Source organism: Morus notabilis, unplaced genomic scaffold (genome assembly GCF_000414095.1).
Source record: "Morus notabilis unplaced genomic scaffold, ASM41409v2 Scaffold136, whole genome shotgun sequence".
Lineage (NCBI taxonomy): Eukaryota > Viridiplantae > Streptophyta > Magnoliopsida > Rosales > Moraceae > Morus > Morus notabilis.
This window is the reverse complement of record NW_010367550.1, coordinates 76843-98762: the sequence shown is the minus strand read 5'-3', so window position 1 is coordinate 98762 and position 21920 is coordinate 76843. Positions and strand designations below refer to the sequence as shown.

The following is a 21920-nucleotide window of genomic DNA, read 5'->3' as shown; positions in this document are numbered from 1 at the left end:
CCCAAATGGCCCTGCAGGACCATTATAGGGCCGGTCCCCCTTATGGCCCTGCAGGACCTTTATAGGGCCGGCGCCTATAATGGCCCTGCAGGACCTTCATAGGGCCATCCCGCCTAATGGACCTTCAGGACCTTCGTAGAGCCGACCCTACAAATGGCCTTGCAGGACCTTCATAGGGCCGGCCCTACTAATGGCCTTACCGGACCATCACAGGGACACCCCTACTAAAGGCCCTGCAGGACCTTCATTGGGTCGACCCCCTAATGGTCCTGTAGGACCTTCCTAGGGCCGGCCCTACAAATGGCCCTGCAGGACCTTCATTGGTCTGGCCCTACTAATGGCCCTACAGGACCTTCATAGGGTCGGCCCCCTAATGACCCTGCAGGACCTTCGTAGGGCCGGCCTTACAAATGGCCCTGCACGACCTTCATAGGGCCGGCCCTACTAATGGTCCTATAGGACCTTCATATGGCCGTCCCTACTAATAGCCCTGTCATACCATAATAAGGCCAGCCCTACTAATGTCCCTGCAGGACCTGCATAGGGCCGACCCTACTAAAGGCCCTGCAGGACCATTATAGGGCCGGCCCTACTAATGGCCCTGCAGGACCTTCATAGGGTCGGCCCCCATAATGGCCCTGTAGGACTTTCATAGGGTCGGCCCCCCTAATGGGCCTGAAAGACCTTCACAGGGCCGGCGCCCCAAATGGCCCTACAGGACCATCATAGGGTCGGCACCCTAATGGCCCTACAGGACCTTCGTAGGGTCATACAGGACCTTCATTGGTCTGGCCCTACCAATGGCCCTTCAAGACCTTCGTAGGGCCGGCCCCTAATGGCCCTGTAGGACCTTCGTAAGGCTAGCCCAGTAAATGGCCCTGCACGACCTTCGTAGGGCCGACACTAATAATGGTCCTGTAGGACCTTCATAGGGCCGGCCTCACTAATGGCCCTGTTGGACCATCATAGGGCCAGCCCAACTAACGGCCCTGCAGGACCTGTATAGGGTCGGCCCTACTAATGGCCCTACAGGACCTTCATAGGGCCGGCCCCCCAAATGGCCCTGCAGGACCATCATAGGGCCGGCCCCCCAATGGCCCTGCAGGACCTTCATAGGGCCGGCCCCCTAATGGCCCTACAGGACCTTCATAGGGCCATGCAGGACATTCATAAGGCCGGTCGTACTAATGGTCCTGTAGGACCTTCAAAGGACCAGCCCTACTAATGGCCTTGCTGGACCATCATAGCGCCGGACATACTAATCGTCCTGCGGGACCTTCATAGGACCGGCCCTACTAATGGCCATGCAGGACCTTCATTGGGTCGGCCCTACTAATGGCCCTGCAGGACATTCATACGCCAGGCCCTACTAATGGCCCTACAGGGCCTTCATAGGGCCGGCCCTACTAATGTCCCTGCAGGACCTTCGCAGGTCCGGCCCTACTAATGGCCCTGCAGGCCCTTCATAGGCCCGACCTTACTAATGGCCCTGGAGGACCTTAATAGGGCCGGCCCCCCGAATAGCCTTGCTGGACCTTCATAGGGCCGGCCTCCCTAATGGCCCTATAGGACCTTCATAGGGCCGGCCCCTCTAATGGCCCTACAGTACCCACATAGGGATGTCCCCACTAACAGCTCTGCAGGACCCTCACAGGGCCGGCCCCACTAACGGACATGTAGGACCCACACAGGGACGGCCCCACTAACGGCCCCACAAGACCCTCACAGGGTCGGCCCCACTAATGGCCCAGCAGGACCCTCACAAGGCCGGCCCTACCAACGACCCTGCAGGACCCTCAAAGGGCCGGCCCTACCCCTTTAGGACCTTCATAGGACATGCCCCCTATTAATGGCCCTACAGGACCTTCATAGGGTCGGCCCCCTACTCATGGCCCTGCAAGACCTTCATAGGGCGGGCCCCCTACTAATGGCCTTGCAGGACCTTCATAGGGCCGGTCCTACTAATGGCCCTGCAGCACCTTCAGGCCGGCCCTACTAGTGGCCCTACAGGACCTTCCCAGGGCCGGCCCCACTAATGGCCCTGTAGTACCCTCCTAGGGCCGGCCTCACTAATGGCGCTGCAGGACCTTCCTAGGGCCGGCCCCACTAATGGCCCTGCAGGACCTTCCTCTAGCCGGCCCTCCTAATGGCCCTACACACCCTTCCTCGGGCCGGCCCTAGTAATGGCCCTGCGGGACCTTCATAGGGCCAGCCTTACTAATGGCCCTACAGGACCTTCATAGGGCTGGCCCCACTAATGTCCCTACAGGACCTTCTTAGGGCCGACACTAATGGTGCTGCAGGAGCTTCATTGGGCCGGCCCTACTAATGGTTCTGCAGGACCTTCCTAGGGCCATCCCTACTAACGGTCCAGCAAGACCTTCTAAGGGCTGGCCTACTAATGGTCCTGCGGGACCTTCCTAGCGCCGGCCCTACTAATGGTCCTGCAGGACCTTCCTAGGGCCGGCCACACTAATGGTCCTGCAGGACCTTCATAGGGTTGGCCCTACTAATGGTCCTCTAGGAGCTTCATAGGTCCGGCCCTCCTAATGGTCTTGTCGGACCTTCATTGGGCCGGCCCTACTATTGGTCCTGCAGGACCTTCATAGGGTCGGCCCTACTAATGGCCCTGCAGGACCTTCATAGGGTCGGCCCCCTAAAGGCCCTGCAGGACCATCGTAGGGCCGGCCCAACAAATGGCCCTGCAGGAGCTTCATTGGTCCGGCCCTACTAGTAGCCCTGCAGGACCTTCATAGGGCCGGTCCTATTAATGGCCCTGCAGGACCATCATAGGGCCGGCCCTACTAAAGGCTCTGCAGGACCTTCATAGGGTCGGCCCCCTAATGGCCCTGCAGGACCTTCATTGGGGTGGCCCTACTAATGACCCTGCAGGACCTTCATAGGGTCGGCCCCCTAATGGCCCTGCAGGACCTTCGTAGGGACGGCCCTACAAATGGCCCTGCACGATCTTCACAGGGCCGGCACCACTAATGGTCCTGTAGGACCTTTATATGGCCGGCCCTACTAATGGCCCCGTTGGACCATCATAAGGCCGGCCTTACTAACGGCCCTGCAGGACTTGCATAGGGTCAACCCTACTAAAGGCCCTGCAGGACCATCATAGGGCCGGCCCTACTAATGGCCCTGCAAGACCTTCATAGGGCCGACCCCCCTAATGGCCCGGCAGGACCTTCATAGTACCGGCCCCTAATGGCCCTGCAGGACCTTCATAGGGCCGGCCCCCCTAATGGGCCTGAAAGACCTTCATAGGGTCGGCGCCCCCAATGGCCATGCAGGACCATCATAGGGCCGGCCCCCTAATGGCCCTGCAGGACCTTCGTATGGCTATGCATGACCTTCATTGGTCTGGCCCTACTAATGGCCCTGCAGGACCTTCGTAGGGCCGGCCCCCTAATGGCCCTGTCGGGCCTTCATAGGGCCGGCCCAACAAATGGCCCTGCACGACCTTCATAGGGCCGGCACTACTAATCGTCCTGTAGGACCTTCATGGGGCTGGCCCTACTAATGTCCCTGTTGGACCATCATAGGCCGGCCCTGCAAAACCTGCATCGGGCAAGCCCTATTATAGGCCCTGCAGGACAATCATAAGGCCGGCCCCACTAATGGCCCTACAGGACCTTCATAGGGCCGGCCCCACTAATGGCCCTGCAAGACCTTCATAGGGTCGGCCCACCTGATGGGCCTGAAAGACCTTCATAGGGCCGGCCCCCAAATGGCCCTGCAGGACCATCATAGGGCCAGCCCCCTAATGGCCCTGCAGGACCTTCATAGGGCCATGCATGACATTCATAAGGCCGGTAGTACTAATGGTCCTGTAGGACCTTCAAAGGACCAGCCCTACTAATGGCCCTGTTGGACCATCATACGACCAGCCCTACTAATCGCCCTGCAGGACCTTCATACGTCCGGCCCTACTAATGGCCCTGCAGGACCTTCATAGGGCCGGCCTTACTAGGACCTTCGCAAGTCCGGCCCTACTAATGGCCCTGCAGGCCCTTCATAGGCCCGACCTTACTAATGGCCCTGGAGGACCTTAATAGGGCCGGCCCCCCTAATGGCCCTGCTGGACCTTCATAGGGCCGGCCCCCCTAATGGCCCTATAGGACCTTCATAGGGCCGGCCCCTCTAATGGCCCTGCAGGACCCTCATAGGGCTGTCCCCACTAACGGCCCTGCAGGACCCTCACAGGGCCAGCCCCACTGATGGCCCTACAAGACCCTCACAGGGCCGGCCCTACCAACAGCCCTGCAGGACCCTCACAGGGCCGGCCCTACCAACGGCCCTGCAGGACCTTCAATAGGCCGGCCCTACCAACGGCCCTACAGGACCTTCAATGGGCCGACCCTACCCCTGCAGGACCTTCATAAGGCCTGCCCCCTACTAATGGCCCTACAGGACCTTCATAGGGCCGGCCCCCTACTAATGGCCCTGCAAGACCTTCATAGGGCCGGCCCTACTAGTGGCCCTGCAAGACCTTCAGGGCCGGCCCCACTAATGGCGCTGCAGGTGCTTCCTAGGGCCGGCCCCACTAATGGGCCTGCAGGACCTTCCTAAGGTCGGCCCTACTAATGGCTATACATGACCTTCCTATGGCCGGCTCTACCAATGGCCCTGCAGGACCTTCCTCTGGCCGGCCCTACTAATGGCCCTACAGGACCTTCCTCGGGCCGGCCCTACTAATGGCCCTGGGGGACCTTCATAAGTCCGGCCCTCCTAATGGTCTTGCCGGACCTTCATAGGGCCGGCCCTATTAATGGTCCTGCAGGACCTTCATAGGACCGGCCCTACTAATGGTCCTGCAGGACGTTCATTGGGCCGGCCCTACTAATGGTCCTGCAGGACCTTCATAGGGTCGGCCCTTTATGACGTTATTGGGCCTTACCTACTAAAGGCCATGTTCAATAGTCCAATTTATGGCCGTTGAGCAGGCCCTGGTCGACCGATGGCTTACAACTTCTCTGCTGTCAGATTACATTAAATTCCTCTCAAAACTCAATTTTAACCTATTTTTCTTAATGCACTTGAGTTTCACTTATGATTAATAATTTTTTTATGATTTTTTTATAATTTCATATTTGATGACAAAAACGTAATATATTATATGTCCTAAAAAATGTGATTTTATTGAAATTATATGAATAATTATAAGAAAATGACTAGTTGACCAAACGACATAGGTCGACCGGTTGGCACTAAAATGCCTTAAACCTCATTAAAATTCCATATCGCGGGCCTAGACAGTGCCTGGCCCTTCGCGTGCCTGGACTGCGGGCGTCAAACATGAGGTCCAGCCCCTTCTAGCGTGCTGGGCTAGCCCGGTCCATAACAGTATAGAGTCGGACCGTACTGAATTGATCGTTGTAGTGGGTTGGGCTGGGTCGTCCAATTGACACCTCTACTCACCACTACTGTATACGAAGAGAAAACTCTGAACCATGTTAATTAGTTTAGCCAGCAAATAGGGAAAAGAAAGGAAACGTTTAAATAAGTTTTGATCTTAAGGTTTGTTTTTGTTTTTTGTTTTTTTGTTTTTTTTTGTTTTTGTTTTGGGGCAATAGATCACCAACCGCTACTACCCTCTCAACTATCACAGCCCATCAAGAATTCAAAATAACTCTACTTTAATCATTTGAGTTAGTTACATATATCTCTTTTATGTTATGCATATGATAAAAACATAAATAAATGCCTACAAGTTGTGATATTCACGGCAATATGCTAGAATGATTTTCTAACAAAATGAAATTAGTAAAATGATATTCTTCTATTTTTCATGAAGAAAGACATTTACTCATTTTTTATAAAATGAGGTCATTTTGCAAATAAAATTTTTTGAAAAGTTATTGTACTAATAAAACTTTTCAAAAAAGTTATTTTTACAAAGGTCTCAATATTTACACATAAATTTATAAAATAACCCGTAATAACATTTCTATCTCTTATTAACCACCTATAACTACCCAAAAAAAATATTTAAAATATTATTATTTTAATAACTATAAAATATACAATCTAATAATATTATTAAATTAAATACATATTCTAAACATGAAGTATAAAAAATAATCATTTTGTATAAATACTTTGCATTTTGCTATGAATCTTTATGTTCAGGTCAAAAGATTCCAACTTTTACATTGGCCCAGACTTGAATTAATGGTTAAGTCAGAGGTCTCAAAGGTTTATATATACATACACACACCAATTTTCAGTAAATGTAACACAGTTAGTTTTTTTTTTTTTTTTAATTTAAAACCATTTTGGATCTGGTCAAGCAAGTAGAACAAACATGATGATTTCTTTAAGAAATTCTAAAAGGGTCATTCTCTTTTTTTATTTATTTTTCTGAAAGGGTCATTAACTAAAAATCTCGAAAAAAATATGTATGAATTTTGTGGGACTATTTTTCAAAAACTTCCATAACTTCCACGTGCCTCTCTTAATTACACATCTACGTTTTTCTGGTCCAGAAACATAAGTACCCATTTTGGGGGAAAAAAAATAATTGTGTATATAAAACAAAACAAAAAAGGTTAAATTTTTTTATATTACCTATAAAAATAAATTTTATAAATAACAGTGATTTTAGTGATTCTATTGTTTCTTTTAAGTTTTAAGTAATTGCCGCATGATCATTAATTATCACAAGTAATTATATATATACTTTTTTTTTTTTGAAATGACAGATTAGCCATAAAATTTCGCAATTGGTAATTATCTCTATTTGTAGGAAAATATGAAGTAATAGTAACACAGAATAAAATAATCAAAGCTAATGTTATAAAACTAACCATTCATCGATATTGTTCATTTTATGGACCATTTTTATCAAATGAAATAAAACATTTTTCAATGAATTGAATAAATTAGAACTTGATAAGGTGTGATTGTAAAATGATAACTTTTAAGTAGGAATTGTTATTTTATCTTATCAGTGAGTATTGTTATTTCAATTATTATGTTAGTTTTTCAACAGTCCACATTAAAAGTTTAATAAAATCGTTGAAAAATTAATTGAACGCTTAAAGTAACAGTTTCTACGGGTAGAATAAAACAGCAATTCTAACCGTAAGAGTTTCCTAATTAAAAAAGATCATATTAACCGACAGAGTCGTCCATTGATGCCCATCAAGACCGAAGTCATCCCTACCTCCCAACCCTGTCATGACCACCACACATCAACGTCTCTAGCTTGCAACGTCGTACGTTGACTTTTAATGCCCTCTATTCATGGGCTTTGTTTTAGGCCCAAGTATGTTTTTCATGGTCCCAATATGGGCCACAGCATGGCCTTAGGCATTTAACGACATTTTTATCAAGAAAAAAATTGAGAATTTACCTGAGATAATAAATCTAAATTTTTATCCTTTATTATTATAAATACCTTTTTATTAATATAATTATTTAACTAAAAAAATTATGAATCAAGAATAAAAAGAAAAAGCTTTTACTCATATACTTTTAAAAAGTATTTATCCAAATTATTCTTTGACCAACCGACCGACAGTTCCCTTGGCTTAACGGCTACTTTTTGTTCAAGTAGGTTTGAATTTCCAAACCTGTGTACTCACAGTGAAGCGCAAAAATCAATACGTATGTGTATATATAATAGCAAATGTTAATGGTAAGTGATACATACGGAAATTTAATATTTGAAATAGTTAAAGAAATTGTCACACAACAAAATCTAAAAGAAAATCAGCCTATACCAGTTTTAATATACTAATTAGTTAGTCTGATACTAGGTTTTTTTTTTTTTTTTTTTTTTTTTGGTAATATATTTGAAGCATGCAATATGATATATAAATGTCAAAAAAAAAATGAGGGTATTAAATAGGAGAGAAAGGAGATAAGGAAAGGAGGGCAGAAGGCATTTAATGGTGGAAGTGAGGACCATTGAATATTTCTGAACGAGTAATTAATTGCAATGCGTTTATCACTACTATTGTCTGCTCCTCCTCTTCACTTTGCCTTCAATGCTACCCTTATCTGCCCCCATTCCACACCTCAAAACTCTCTCTCTCTGTTTTTTATTTTTATTTTTTATTTTTAAAGCTTTCTATGGTAAAGTATTGCACTCTACGGGTGACAAATATTAAATGATCAAAATTATGTTGCAATAAAAAAAACATATAAAACTGACAAAATCTAGCCATAGTAGAATTCTCAACTTTTTTTAAGCTATCCCCTCACTGATCTTCTGCTAACTACTCCTCAACATCTCATTTATTACTACCCGCTTTCTCTCTGAAGTAAATACATGTCAAAGTTTGAAATTATACATAAACCCCAATTGTCGCTTATCAAATTCCATCACTGACCCATGAGGCAAAACCATGGTATATGTGACCCTTCTAATTTCTATACTAACCCCTCTTTGGTACTTAAATACAAGTTTAGATAACACCCCCTTAAAACAAAAAAACACTCATCTTCTCCCCTCAAAAAAACATAACAATTAACAAAGCAAAATTCTTAAAAAGAACTTCTTATTATGGGGTTTGCTTTAGATAATCACATTTTTTTTTTAAATCCTCATAATTGTAGCTTACTGAACTTGGAGGTAGCTGATGACACCTCTCCTCCTCCTTGTTCTGTGGAGACCAAAGTAGAAGTAGTAGAAGAAGAAGAAGAAGCATTTGAGATTGACTTTGAAGTTTCTTTAGCTGTTGTTGATTGTGGTGGTGCTGCACATACTGGGATCACTGATCTGATCTGAACAGCTGGGGCAATCCTGTGTGGATGAGGAAATTGTCCGGTGTACATTGTTCTTGGAATATTATTGTGACTAATCAACTTATTAATGCCTGATGATGATGATGATGAGGCCATTGGACATGCTCCAAAAGTTGCAAGCTTTCCAGTGTTATATGTAGATAGCTTCCCACTAAGCCATTCTTCCTCATCCTTTTGATGGTCTTGATCCAATTTAGGGGGAGTAATGTGTGATGATCTGCTTCTGACTTGCACTGGAATTGGCCTATTTGATGAGTATGCAGGAGGACATTTATGAGATGGTAAAGTTGTAGTTGTTGTTGTTGGTAATGGTGGTAATATCTTTGAAGCAGTTCTAGGGGGAGGTGGAGGGAGAAGAGATGCAAAGGAGTTTATGTGTTTTTGCAATGAACTTTCTTGACCCAAATCCATCAGCAGATCCATAAGCTTCCATCTTTCATCAGGAATGTGATTATTGTCTCCTTGATGAGTACTTCTGAAGATTCTCTTTGGTGGGTTTTGATCCCTCCTCTTGATATGCTTGTTGCCATCATGATCTTTTGGTCTCAAACTTGAGAGGACCCTTGTGACACTTGCCTTCTCTTGTTCCTCATTTGAGTCCACTTTGTTTGTTGTCAATGAACCCAATCTTGGCACTGAATGTTAAAATAAATAAATAAATAAATAAATAAATCTAATATCTGATCAATGCTTCAAGTAAAAACACAAAACAATTTAACCAAAAACAAAAAAAGAAAGAAAGAAAGAATTAGAAGTGGTTACTTTTGTTCAAGGCAGACCAGGCAGCAATAGCAGCATTCTTCTCAGCTTGCTTCTTGGTTTTCGCAGACTCACCAGTGAAGTTCATCCCAGCAAGCTCCACAGTACAAGTGAAAGTTGGGACATGCCCAGGACCTGATCTTACTGTGGTGTACACTGGGAGCCTTAGACCTGCTCTGTGGGCGGTCTCTTGAAGGAGGTTCTTATAAATCCCAGTCTCATCCTTAAACCAAGATTAATGGAACAAAGTAAGAAAAGAAAATATATATACATATACATATACATATACATACATATATATGCATATATGTATATATGTATATATAGGAGTATTAGTAAAAGAAAGTTAAAGCAACATACAAGAACTCTAGCAGTTAAGGACCTAGAAGGTCCTCTAGTGGAGAGAACATTGAGGGCAACTTCAGCAGCTGCATGTTCAGCTTGCCTAAGAGTGGAGCAATAGCTTGGACTCTCAAAGATCTCACCATTGAAGTTGACAGAAGCTTTGAATCTTGGTGCATGATCCGGCCCTTCTCTTATGCAAGCATATGAAGGAAGATTAAAACAGCTTCTTTGTGCAAGCTCCTGCAGTTGATTCTTATACATATCTCTGTCTTTTCACAAAACCTAAAAAAAAAAAAAAGAAAAAAAAAAAAAACATTTTAAAAAACCAAAATCAACCCATTATATTCAAGGGGCTAAGAGGACTAGAACAAATTGGAAAAGTGTGAAATAAATAAAACTTATTATACAGGGATAAAGGGAAAACATGATTTGAACCATTGAAAAGTTAAGGAAAAAACTCACCTGTGTTCACCAGATTTTCAAAATCCTACATTGGTTTTGAGGAGGCTTAGAGAGAAGCACCAAACTATAATGTCTTCTTCACTGTGTCAAGTGAAAAAGAGTTATAATAATAAAAGAATGGAAAAATGAAGCTTTGAGCTTTAGAAATTAGAAGATATGAGGAGTCTGTAGTTGAATTGTTATTATTGTTATTATTATTTTATATTATATTCCCTATCTCATCTCTTTATTTAATTGCAATTTTTATATGCTACATTTAATGTTTTCAACCCCCTTGTGAGAAAATAGGATTTAACGACAGATTTTGTAAATCAGTCTTTCCCAATACAGCACAGATTTCTAGCAACAAGGATTTTGAACCGAGAACCTGTCTCGTTTTTCCTTCTTTTAAACTCTTTATTAATTATTTTTGTTTTGTTTACAAAGAACTTTTGGGAAGGTAGGGGGTTGTGAAATTATGAAAGAGTCCCTGAGAGTAGACTGTGGGTTACAAAAAAGCCAGCTTTTCTCCTTTGACTCTACCGCCTACTCCACTCTAGGAAATTCGTTGACTAGACAGTTACCTCACACCCAGTCACCCACACTTCGACTCTTTTTAAAAAAAAAATATATATATATATATATATAGGATTACTACATTGACACTTCCTGTAATTTTTCTTACATTCATATATTAATATATATATATATATATATATGTGTGTGTGTGTCAACATTACAAAGATGCCCTTTTAACCCAAAAAAAAAAAAAAAAAAACTAATCCCAACAATCCCTTATACTCTCTAATTTTTTATGTTAAAGTTAAAAAACTCAAGAAATAGATGTACCTTTCTTTTGATCGTGAGTATACGTGTATTTTTTGGCAAAACAATGCTTTGTGGATGTGTGTGTGTATATACATATATTAATATATATATATATATATATGCATATGTGTGTGTGTGTCAACATTACAAAGATGCCCTTTTAACCCAAAAAAAAAAAAAAAAAACTAATCCCAACAATCCCTTATACTCTCTAATTTTTTATGTTAAAGTTAAAAAACTCAAGAAATAGATGTACCTTTCTTTTGATCGTGAGTATACGTGTAAGCTACTTGGGAAATTAATTGAGTTTTTTCAATTTTGTTCATTTCTTCTTTTTTTTTTCTACTTGCAAAAGTTTTCTTACTGAATCCTTAAAGATTGATTGCTCAGTCATCCCGTTAAGTCGTTATTGCGATCATTATGGGTTCTGGCTAGTTATTTACTCCACGTTTTGGAAGTTTGCGCCACCACAAAAAAACAAAAAAAAACAAAAACAAAAACAAACGACACTGGCTTGCCTGCCGTTTGACAATAACATTCCACTCTAGAGTGGATTGAGACTCTATTTGTTTGGAAGAAAGAATAGTGCTTTAATTTGTTTCATCAACTTTTGTCTAACATTTGACGTGATAATTTTTTTAAAAAAATTATATGTACATTTTATTCAAATTTTTTAGCTACTTCTGTTAAGGAAAAAATGTCAGCAATAAATCATGTATCGCATCAGCTGAAGCTAGCAAAGGAAAGGTGGTGACTTATTCTCAAGCATGATTCTTGAAACATATATATTATATTATATTATATTATGTATATACTTGCACATAACTGTCCCTAAGAAAAAAGAACCAAGAGAGGGAGATCTAATTCCATAATTGCAAGACAATTAGATGCTAACTAATTCCACAACAGCAATAAAAAAATCAAAGGCTGAATAAAAGCTCACTCATACAAACACCATTTCCTTCCTAAAAAAGCACAATGGCCAAACCAAACTTACAAACATCCAGCCAGAGAAAAGAGTTAATCCCACATTGCTCAGAATATCAATGCGAGAGTTGAATGAACAAAGCACAGATGGCTAACCTTAGAACCACTCCATATTCCCCCCAAATTAGATCCCCAACGTGCACAGATGGCTAACCTTATAACCACTCCAAAATTAGATCCCCAATGTGTAACATCCGACGGTCTTCAGTGTTTCAGTTATGCTTGTCGGCCCTCAGTTGTAAAAGTGCCGCTAGTACTCCCACCCACACGGTTTGGTTCTCCCACTCTAGCTGCAAGAGCAAGAACTTCAGGCGACATGTCCCAGCTTCCACTTTTTCTTCCCCAGCTGGATCGCCTGGGATGCATTCCACCACGATCTGCTGTTTCATCGACGGTAGTCCTTATGTCCGGGGATACTTCACCTAAATCACTTTCCTTTACATTCACCCGATCATTGTTGTTAAGCTGCCCTTCAAAATGATCGGCCCCAGCACCCAAGTCACCCCATACTGTTTTTCTGCCCATTTCTATGTCCTCCACAGCTTTTCCCATGTTTGGACTCATAAAACCTCCACCGCCTAATCGAGCAGGAGGGAACCCGGCTTCCCTCGGTACCTTCGCCCTGAAATTGTTTTTGGATGGAGGAGAGCTTGTGCAGAATATCTCCTTGAAGTTCTCAAGGACTCCTTTGTTGTAGGGGTTGGCTCGCCTATCATATCGATACCGGAAATTCTCATATGTAGTCTGCAAAAGCAAATGTCCATAAACAGAGAATTTGTGTTTCAGATAATAAAGAACTTGACAGAATTCAGAGCTAAAGAGGAGCGACATCATGGTGGATCTCTCACCTGATTCGTGCTGATGAGGTAAAAATGGAAAGCAGTAAGCCCACCTACAAACCACATTGCTATGAAAGTATAAACTATTAGCACAATGGATGCTGGAGTTTTGATCATTGCTTTCCAAATTGTGGTGTCTTCCGTGCTCATAATCCTCCGGATGTAGACCCAGCAGAATGCAAATACGTATATACAAAGAAGGGTCGTTGAGAAGACAAACATGAAGAAGAATCTATAATTTCGCTGCAACCAAATTAGTGATTGTTCAGATTCTGTCCACATTCATAAGTGACAAATACCATATTAATAATAATTTCACTTTCACTAGGATCACAATCAAAGAAAAGAATCTTCCATGGGTACAGTGATTAAAAACAACGCCATGGGAAGAAAGTTGAAACATTATGTATACATTTTAAACAATTATATTCTGAAACAAGTTAGACCATTCTGCATTCTCTTCCCTTCAAAAGAATTGTTTATTTTTCAAATTTAAACAGAACCAGAAAAGATCAATTATGAGAGACGACTTAAGGAAGTTCCTAAACCATTTTGATTGTGTTCTCAAGGATCCAGGCTTGAGCCACTAATTAGAAACCCACCATACATATAGTGATACAAAATGCAAAAATATAACCTCAATAACCTTTTCCCAATATGCTGCATATAACACGAGCATGCAAATTTATAAATTTGAATGCTTAGAAAAGCAAGCATAAGACATGATACCATACAAAAAAGCACGCACCAGCCCTATACACTGCCCAACCCAGGGGCAGTGGTGATCAAATCGTTCCACACAGTTATTGCAGATTGAACAGTGGGAGCAGCGAGGAGGCCTATAAAGCATACAAGTGTCACAATACTTGATCTTAACAGTCATTCCATTGACCTCTACTTCCTTGATTCGGGGCAAGCGCAACTGAGGAGTTTGTCCTGCCCCAACATCCATACTCCCATCATATCCTTCTGGCTCTGGAGGGTGAGCATTGCGGGGAATTATACCAGGATCTCTTCCAGAGGTTAGCAGGAGAAGAACCAATACCTGAGAATAAGAACATTCGTGTCATCTTAGATTTGTTTAGCTTTAGCATTAGCCATGGTCATTACAAGATGTATGAAGTGACAAAATAATACTTTCTAGTCTTCATCAACATCAAAGCTAAAAATATGGTGGGAACATCAGTGTTTTTATGCACAACTGTGAGCATTGAATCAAGCACATGCAAAAACAACCATGCCCACCAGAAGGAAGCACCTAAAAAAATGTTAATCCGGAGCCTGACACTCTCCCTATCCTTTCTTACCAGCATGTAAAGGAACTATACTAATACTACGGAAAACAATCAAGCTATTCTTGTATACACCAATACTAAATATATATTGCACGAGCAACTAGCACTAGAAACAAATTGCTTCATCCAACAATCCATTATGATTTATATAAATTTCCAAGATTCAAACATACATGAAAGGGTAAAATTTTGTCAATGAACAAAGGAAAGAACTCACATAAAGTGTGAACACGACAGCAACAACCATTATCAATACCCCCCAGTGATGGCCGAAGTCATCCATCAGTTTTCTGGCAACAAAGATGCAGAAAATCGTGACGGGAGCAACAATAAGAAATATGGTCAAGCCCAGAGATCTCACATCTGGCCCAAAGATAAACCTTCCTTGAAGAAAGAATTTCTGCAAAACAAAAACTAGACGTGTGAAAACCTCAACAGAACCAGGAATAAGTATTATCACCATCATTTTCACCTTCAATAGGACTTCAAAAGAAAATTGAATAAATTTATTCCAAAACCAAAGCTTAACAGGGCTATTCGAATTATTTCTTAATAATTAACTTATAAAATACACCAAAGTATATATTTAGTTAAGGGGCATAAACATCCCAAAACAAATTAGCAAATTCTGTAATTGTAACTGGGACGAGAACTACAGAATGCAAAATCCAGACATAAAACAATAATAAGAGTTGTGAAACTATCGTCAACAGAACCCAGAAAGAGTATTCCAACTATCATATTCAATAAACCTTTACAAGGAAACTGAACTAGCTCAATCCAAAACCAAAAGTTTCACAGGAGTTATTAAATATTTCTCAAATTAATTACTACAAAATAGACAAAAACATTATATTTAGCTTAAGGGGACACAAATACCCTCAAAATAATAATTATATATATAGACAAATTCTATTACTTTTCCTAGCAGGATCAAAATTATTGAAATGCTAATTAATCCGAAGGCAAAAAAACGTAATCTTGGTAAATTAATCACGACGAAAACCGAAAAGTAAAATAGAATGGAGACTCGACTCACATTGCTGCCTTTCCAAGCTTGGTAAACCCTCAAATCGGCGGGACCCATGGCCGATCCAGACGACGCCGGATCGGAGCGCTGCGGCGGAGGCACCACGTACATTTCTCTACCTCTCTCCCTCCCTCAGCCACGCTCGAAATGACGGCGCTTTCAATCCGATTCTCAGATCCCTCGATTCGACGAATTACAGAGAGCGAAACACATTCGAAGAAGAAGAGCTGAAACGCTGTGTACTCTGCGAAGGCTTCGTCCTAGGGTTTCGACACGCGAGGTGGAGAAAAGGGGTTTTCTTGATGCTGAGGACTTAGTTTTGGGGGAGAGAGAGAGAAACGAACACAGAGAGAGAGAGAGAGAGAGAGAGAGATGCTAAGACTGTTGGGGGTGTTCGTGCTTTACAGGAGGTAGTGGGGTGAGGTGGCGTGGAATGATTGGTCTCTTACACTGACATTGAAGAGCACTTTTTTTTTTTTTTTTTGAGACAACAGAGAATGTGAGGCCTCAGCTGCTATTGTTGTGGTGGACACAGGTGTGCTAATTGCTAATGAATATGATGTGTTGTGATGTGTAGTTGTGAATTTCATTTTTGGCTTTTGGCTTTGGGTCCCATAATTAATCTCCACACTCTTCTCCTCAATTTGACTTTCTTCTCCACTAAACTCACAAATAATACCCTTTCCCCATTCTTTTTTTTTTTTTTCTTTCTTTTAAGGGTTGTTCTTTTGTCACAAAATTTTAAAAAAATTTAAATTCAAATTATAATTTTATTTAAGTTTATATTATTTTATAAAATTTGAGTTTGAACTCAAGTTTGAGACTAAATTTAAATTAAATTTTATCTTCAATTCAAGTTTATAAAATCGAACTCAAGTTAATAAACATTATTTTTCTATTCTTAAAAATGTCATGATTTTTTTATTTTAATTCTTATTAAGAAGATTTTTTTTCTATGCATTCACAATAAAAATACGAATAAAACCTCACTCATATACCCTATTAAATTTTTCATCACCATTGAGTTTTTATTAAAATACTATCTAAATACAAATTTAAATTTTGACCCACCCAAACACAAACTCAAATAAATTCTCAATTTATGCACATCCAAACACAAACTCAAGTTACAATTTCAACTTAAATTATAACTCAAACTTAACTCATGATCATTACTTAAGTCACCCTAACTTAAAAATGTAAAATAACAACCCCTTAACTTCTAACATTAATGCGGATTTCTTAAACCCATTAAACCACAATCAAAATCATGCTAGAAAAGCTTTTAAATTAGACTGAACTTATGAATACCTTTGGTGTATTTTTGTATCCGATCAAAATGTTCTTTTTTTTTTTCCTTTTTAGATCTTAATATAAGCAACTTACTTTTACGTAGGGTAGTAATGATTTTTGGAGCCTAAAATTAATTCCTTAGTCATTTACAGTTGAAATTTGTGTTTAGTAAAACCCATAAAAAGTTATTCTTAAATAATTTTTAAAGAATTTACACTCAAAATCAAAAGCGGCCCAAATACAACTTTAATTTTTAAAATATGCGGCAATCACTTTTAAATACAATTAATGAAACTTTTATAATACTTATAATACTCTTAGAATCAATACTTATATAATTACAATTTATTAAATACTCAGTTATTTTTTGTAACAGTTATTTTTTTTCAACACAGCTAATAATATATTTTTTTAAATCTACAGCACTACCAAACTGGCCTTAGTGATGTTGCATATTTTTAAACATTAGATAATCTCAAAATCATTTTCCTCATGTAAATACGTGTTTTTGTGTGCTACATATAGAATTATTTTCTTTTTATCCCCTAAAAATTTACTTTTTTATCCAATGCTTTCTTTTTGTTTTTTGACTCACTCGTGTAATAGATACATGTGATCCATCATCCATGCATGGATTGGGACATTAAAGAGATTTTTCTTTAACTAAAAAGAACACCTTATATTGACCTGCCACATTGCAACGAGACAATTTGGTGACAAAATGTCCCCGGTTGAATCTTGAAAAATTGTTAATTTCCCTTTCATAAACCTAAAGATGCTCACTTTTGCTTAGAAATGAGGCAAGCAAAATAACAAACTTCATTATCGGTTATTTTCCCCTTCTTTGTTTACACTTTCATCCATTTCGTTCATAATAAAAAAAATGATAAAATTAGAAGATGAAGTATGAGAAGAATTGGCTATGGCTCTATTAAGGTCAAATTGCATATAACTTACTTTATCCACCCAAAACCTTATGGGGAGCAATTCTGCAAAAAGAGTCCCTATATGAGCTAAATAAAGAGCATATATGCACCCAAAAAAAAAAAAATACACCCAAAAAAAAAAAAAAAAAAAAAAAAAAAAAGAAAGAAAAAAGAGGTGAGTATAAAATTGATGCTACGCAGCTAAGAATGATGACCCCCCTATTCTCTCTTACAGTAACTCTCAATCTCAATGATGATGAGTAGTTGTGTGTCATTCTATACAAACACACACACACACACACACACACACATATATATATATATATATATATTTAATTGATTTCTTATTGGGCTTTGTGTAGTCATGTGTGCCCAACCTCTTTTCTTTCCACTGACAATTATGCATCTTAAGGTGGCCCTGTGATTTCCCAAAGCAAGTTTTAATTACCTTGCTTAATGAACGTAATGAAAAAAACACATAAATAAAAATCTTATTTAACATCTAGTAAGATACGTGTACTCATTACTATTTTAAAAAAATTAAACATGTATATAATAAGTACTCATGTTTAATATAGTAGACCCCTTTTGTTTTGTTTCCCAAAGCAAGTTTTAATTACCTTGCTTAATGAACGTAATGAAAAAAGCACATAAATAAAAATCTTATTTAACATCTAGTAAGATACGTGTACTCATTACTATTTTAAAAAAATTAAACATGTATATAATAAGTAAGTACTCATGTTTAATATAGTAGACCCCTTTTGTTTTGTTTTTTACTTGTGAGGGTGAAAAAACAACAACATAAAAGAAGGAAACAACCGAGAACCGATTTGCTGTTCATTGCTCTCTTTGTATTAATATTATCCCATATTTCAATAAAAGAAGGAAACAAAACTTATTCCCTCCCTCCCTCCCTCTTTTATTCGTTTTTATGCAGAAACGAGATCGTCTTTGGCTTTCTTATAAAGTTGTTGTTCAATTTTGTCTAAAAAATACACGTAAAGTTATTGTTCAAATATACATCACACCATCACACCAATACTTTGGGGATCTCACTAACCATGATTTATAGCAGTTCATTGTCTGAAGACATGTAACAAAATATGGGAAAGGCTAAAAGGGAAGATCGCAATTTGCTTGTGTATACTCAACAGTAGCTTCGGGAATAAGGTATATATTTCTCAAAACTCTCATTTCCATTTGCAAGTGTACTGTCATTTGTCTTCAATATGAACATTATATAAATGTGCCCCTCCCAAAAATGTACTATATATGCACAATTAACATAGATCTCAATGAAATATATACCTCAAATGAGTTGGGGAATTCTCTTACTCATGACTATATCCCTCCTTTCTAAACCAATGCCACTACCAACTTATAATAATACAGTACTAATATATATACACAACTATAAATTATTAGGTCAATATATATAATAATGGGTGAGGTTGTTGTGCTATATATGCCTTTGTTTATCTTGTCTGCTACTCTCTCCCCAACTCTTGGCCTCAGCCACTTCCCGCCCTCGCTCCAATCTGCCCTTCTTGCGTAAAACCAACCTAGTGCTTGTTGTTGAAGATCCTTCATCAGCCACTTGTGTAATTTTGTCATCATCAACTACTACTTTCTCGTACTTATGAGATGCTAATTCGATCAAACTGCGCACCACATCGGTCATGCCAGGACGTAGTGTGGCATCTTGTTGGACACACATTGCAGCCAAGTTCAAGGCCTTCTCCAATGAACCCTCTGGGAACTCACCTCTCAGCCTAGGATCTGCTATTTGCCCCATCTTGTTGTCTTCCATTAAGGGTTTTACCTGAAAATTAAGGAAGAAAAAAGAAATTAAAAATAAGCACGAGCCATGCACGTGGTTGGTATGTGGGTCCTACACTTATATGAGTTGCGGCGTCGGATACAATAATATTACTTTAAAGTTTAAACATGTTCGAAACTACATTTATGTACATAAAACAAATTTTTAAGAGCAATGTTATTAAGTGACACTACAAAGAAGTCACGTATAAGATGGATTCTACGTATGATTGATCTACTTAATATATAGTTAATAATATGTTGACTTAGAATAAAGTAAAGTTAATTACCCAGCCAATGAGAAATTCCATATGACCCTGGGAGTCATCAAGGGCCTGGCGTCCAGTGACCAGCTCAAGCAATAACATTCCAAAGCTGTAGATGTCAGACTTAATTGTCAACTTTCCAGATAAGAGATATTCTGGGTCACAGTAACCATGGGTTCCTACAACCCTGGTGGTGATATGGTCCTTCTCTCCAGTTGGGCCAAAGTGAGCAAGCCCAAAATCAGATAGCTTTGGGTGGAACCCATCTCCCAATAATATGTTTGATGGTTTTAGGTCCCTATATATCACTGGTGGGTCTGCTTTGTGGTGAAGATATTCCATCCCTTTGGCTGCACCAACTGCTATCTTCATTCTGGTATTCCAATCAAGTGGCTCCTTCTTACTTATAGAACCTGCATATATATATATATATATACATACATATATATATAATCCAATACATAGCACAAATTTAGAATGATGATATTACAGAAAATGAGTTTTGCTTAATTATCAAAGAGACATGAGAAAAAGGGTTTTTTTCTTTTTGTATTTTTTATTTTTAAAGAAATTACCAAAAAGGTGATCAGCCAAGGAGCCTAAAGGCATGTATTCATAAACAAGAAGACGATGGTCATATTCAGAGCAGTAACCAATCAAAGTGATAAGGTTAGGATGGCTTAGGACACAAAGCATGTGAGATTCCACTAGAAACTCCCTATCTCCTTGTGGACCTTCCCTATCGAGTCTTTTAACGGCAATAACCTGCTTCAATAGAACCATGCAACTCAAATTAATTGTTAATCAGTCGTAAAACTTACCATTAATTAATCACGAATGAATATCATTTTATTTTATTGAACTAAGTATGTGAGAAAGATCACCTGATCTGTATCCAACTTCCCTTTGTATACAGCTCCAAATCCGCCGTCCCCAATTAAGGTTTTGAAATTGTTTGTCGCGGAAACAAGCTCCGAGTAGGTGAACAGTTGAGCACGTTTTTTATCGGTGTTAGGAACGACATCGCTTGGTCCTAATCCAAACATGTTTCTTTGAGATCTCCAGTGTTCCATAAAACAAACAGAAGTTCTAGTACTAGTACGCCAAAAGTGCAAGGAAGACATTACTTATAATACCAGTTTAGTTATAATTTGAATATATATCGCGACTCAAAACAGGTTAGTGTAAGGATATACAACAATATATAGAATGAGATTCAAAATGTTTCGATTTAAGGATCAAGATTGAATAGTTCTTTTGACTGAGTTCTTACCTTATATATAGCTATTTGATTGTGTGTGTGTGATATATATAGCTATTTGATTTGAACAATTTCTTTTTTCTCATCTCTACTATCTTTCATGGATTAAGCAACTCAATACTTTAAACAAGATTCACATCCCTTTGGTTCTTGAAGTTAAAAGAACAACAGTGATTAAGATTTTCGCTTCAAGAAGATACGTTTCTACATACAGAGATCTACTGTTTAGAATCTGGGTAATTTTAATTATTAAATACTATAATAGAATCAAGAAGTAATTTTGACTACTGAAAACTGGTATATCATGCATAGAAAAATCTATTAATGAGTTAACATGAAAATTAATACTAGTTATATACGAAAGTACTATTATGAAAAGTTGAACAAAACTAGTTAATTTACATCCACTGAGAGTGCAAGACAGTCAAATAAACGAAATTGAAGTATGGTTAAGGAAGAAAGAAAAACGTTTTGGAACTTGTACTTTAACGTTAGCAAATTGATCAAAATTAAAGAAACAATAAAACAAAAACATGTCATATATCAATATATAATTCATGTTCATTGGTTCAAGAAGAAATGGTTTGAGAGAAATGCAAACTGAAGAACTGACCGGACGATGATGCTTCTGGAACATTCTGCTGACCGGAAGATGATACTTCTGGAACATTCTGCTCAGCGGAAGATGATACTTCTGGAACATTCTGCTGATCTGGAGACTGATCTTGTTCCTCATTAACGTTGACGTCATCTTCTTCATCGTTCTTGACCTTCTTGTCGTCTTTCTTCTTATTCTTCTTGGACCAGAAACATGAGCAGAGACTCATTTTGGCTGTAATGCAAAATGATAAATAACGATAATATCATGAAGAAACAGCAAAGGCAGAACAAAACAAAGAAACAAACGAGATAAAGAAGAAGAAGAAGAAGAAGAAGCAAGAACTACCAAAGCAAGATAATATATTACCTCCTCAATGGATGGACACTTGATACGTGAATTATACTTTTTTTGAATTCTAACAACAATATTCTTTCTTTTCTTTATTTTTCTTTTATTTTTTAGCTTGGAACT

General features: G+C 39.7%; 3 protein-coding genes across 3 annotated transcripts; all 3 read right to left on the bottom strand.

Annotated features, from left to right (window-relative positions):
- Positions 1-8219: 8219 nt before the first annotated feature.
- Positions 8220-10545, bottom strand: LOC21389124 (double-stranded RNA-binding protein 3). The gene is made up of 4 exons (XM_010112630.2): positions 10324-10545; positions 9877-10143; positions 9520-9739; positions 8220-9392 (listed from the first exon to the last, which is right to left on the bottom strand). Exons 2-4 carry the CDS (start codon positions 10120-10122, stop codon positions 8557-8559), a joined length of 1302 nt encoding a protein of 433 aa, XP_010110932.1. The 5' UTR covers positions 10123-10143; positions 10324-10545; the 3' UTR covers positions 8220-8556.
- Positions 10546-12040: 1495 nt separating this feature from the next.
- Positions 12041-15798, bottom strand: LOC21389123 (probable protein S-acyltransferase 7). Its single transcript, XM_024175134.1, has 5 exons — positions 15291-15798; positions 14469-14651; positions 13705-14001; positions 12966-13199; positions 12041-12861 (listed from the first exon to the last, which is right to left on the bottom strand). The coding sequence occupies exons 1-5, from the start codon at positions 15390-15392 to the stop codon at positions 12334-12336; spliced, it is 1344 nt and encodes a 447-aa protein (XP_024030902.1). The 5' UTR covers positions 15393-15798; the 3' UTR covers positions 12041-12333.
- Positions 15799-18962: 3164 nt separating this feature from the next.
- LOC21389122 (probable serine/threonine-protein kinase PBL7) lies at positions 18963-21675 on the bottom strand. The gene is made up of 5 exons (XM_024175137.1): positions 21462-21675; positions 20472-20620; positions 20163-20355; positions 19612-20000; positions 18963-19325 (listed from the first exon to the last, which is right to left on the bottom strand). The coding sequence occupies exons 1-5, from the start codon at positions 21673-21675 to the stop codon at positions 18963-18965; spliced, it is 1308 nt and encodes a 435-aa protein (XP_024030905.1).
- Between the last annotated feature and the right edge of the window lie 245 nt (positions 21676-21920).

What these genes read in the sequence shown, in the direction of transcription:
- LOC21389124 (XM_010112630.2), bottom strand. Translation starts at nt 10,122, where the DNA reads ATGTATAAGAATCAACTGCAGGAGCTTGCACAAAGAAGCTGTTTTAAT. An exon ending in CCTTAACTGCTAGAGTTCTT is followed by an intron (nt 9,740 to 9,876) that starts GTATGTTGCTTT and finishes TCTTGGTTTAAG; the next exon opens with GATGAGACTGGGATTTATAA. An exon ending in CTGGTCTGCCTTGAACAAAA is followed by an intron (nt 9,393 to 9,519) that starts GTAACCACTTCT and finishes TTTAACATTCAG; the next exon opens with TGCCAAGATTGGGTTCATTG.
- LOC21389122 (XM_024175137.1), bottom strand. Translation starts at nt 21,675, where the DNA reads ATGAGTCTCTGCTCATGTTTCTGGTCCAAGAAGAATAAGAAGAAAGAC. An exon ending in CTTGGCTGATCACCTTTTTG is followed by an intron (nt 20,001 to 20,162) that starts GTAATTTCTTTA and finishes ATATATATGCAG; the next exon opens with GTTCTATAAGTAAGAAGGAG. An exon ending in TGGAATTTCTCATTGGCTGG is followed by an intron (nt 19,326 to 19,611) that starts GTAATTAACTTT and finishes CTTAATTTTCAG; the next exon opens with GTAAAACCCTTAATGGAAGA.
- LOC21389123 (XM_024175134.1), bottom strand. Translation starts at nt 15,392, where the DNA reads ATGTACGTGGTGCCTCCGCCGCAGCGCTCCGATCCGGCGTCGTCTGGA. An exon ending in AAGCTTGGAAAGGCAGCAAT is followed by an intron (nt 14,652 to 15,290) that starts GTGAGTCGAGTC and finishes TTTGTTTTGCAG; the next exon opens with AAATTCTTTCTTCAAGGAAG. An exon ending in TTGGGCAGTGTATAGGGCTG is followed by an intron (nt 13,200 to 13,704) that starts GTGCGTGCTTTT and finishes ATTTGGTTGCAG; the next exon opens with CGAAATTATAGATTCTTCTT.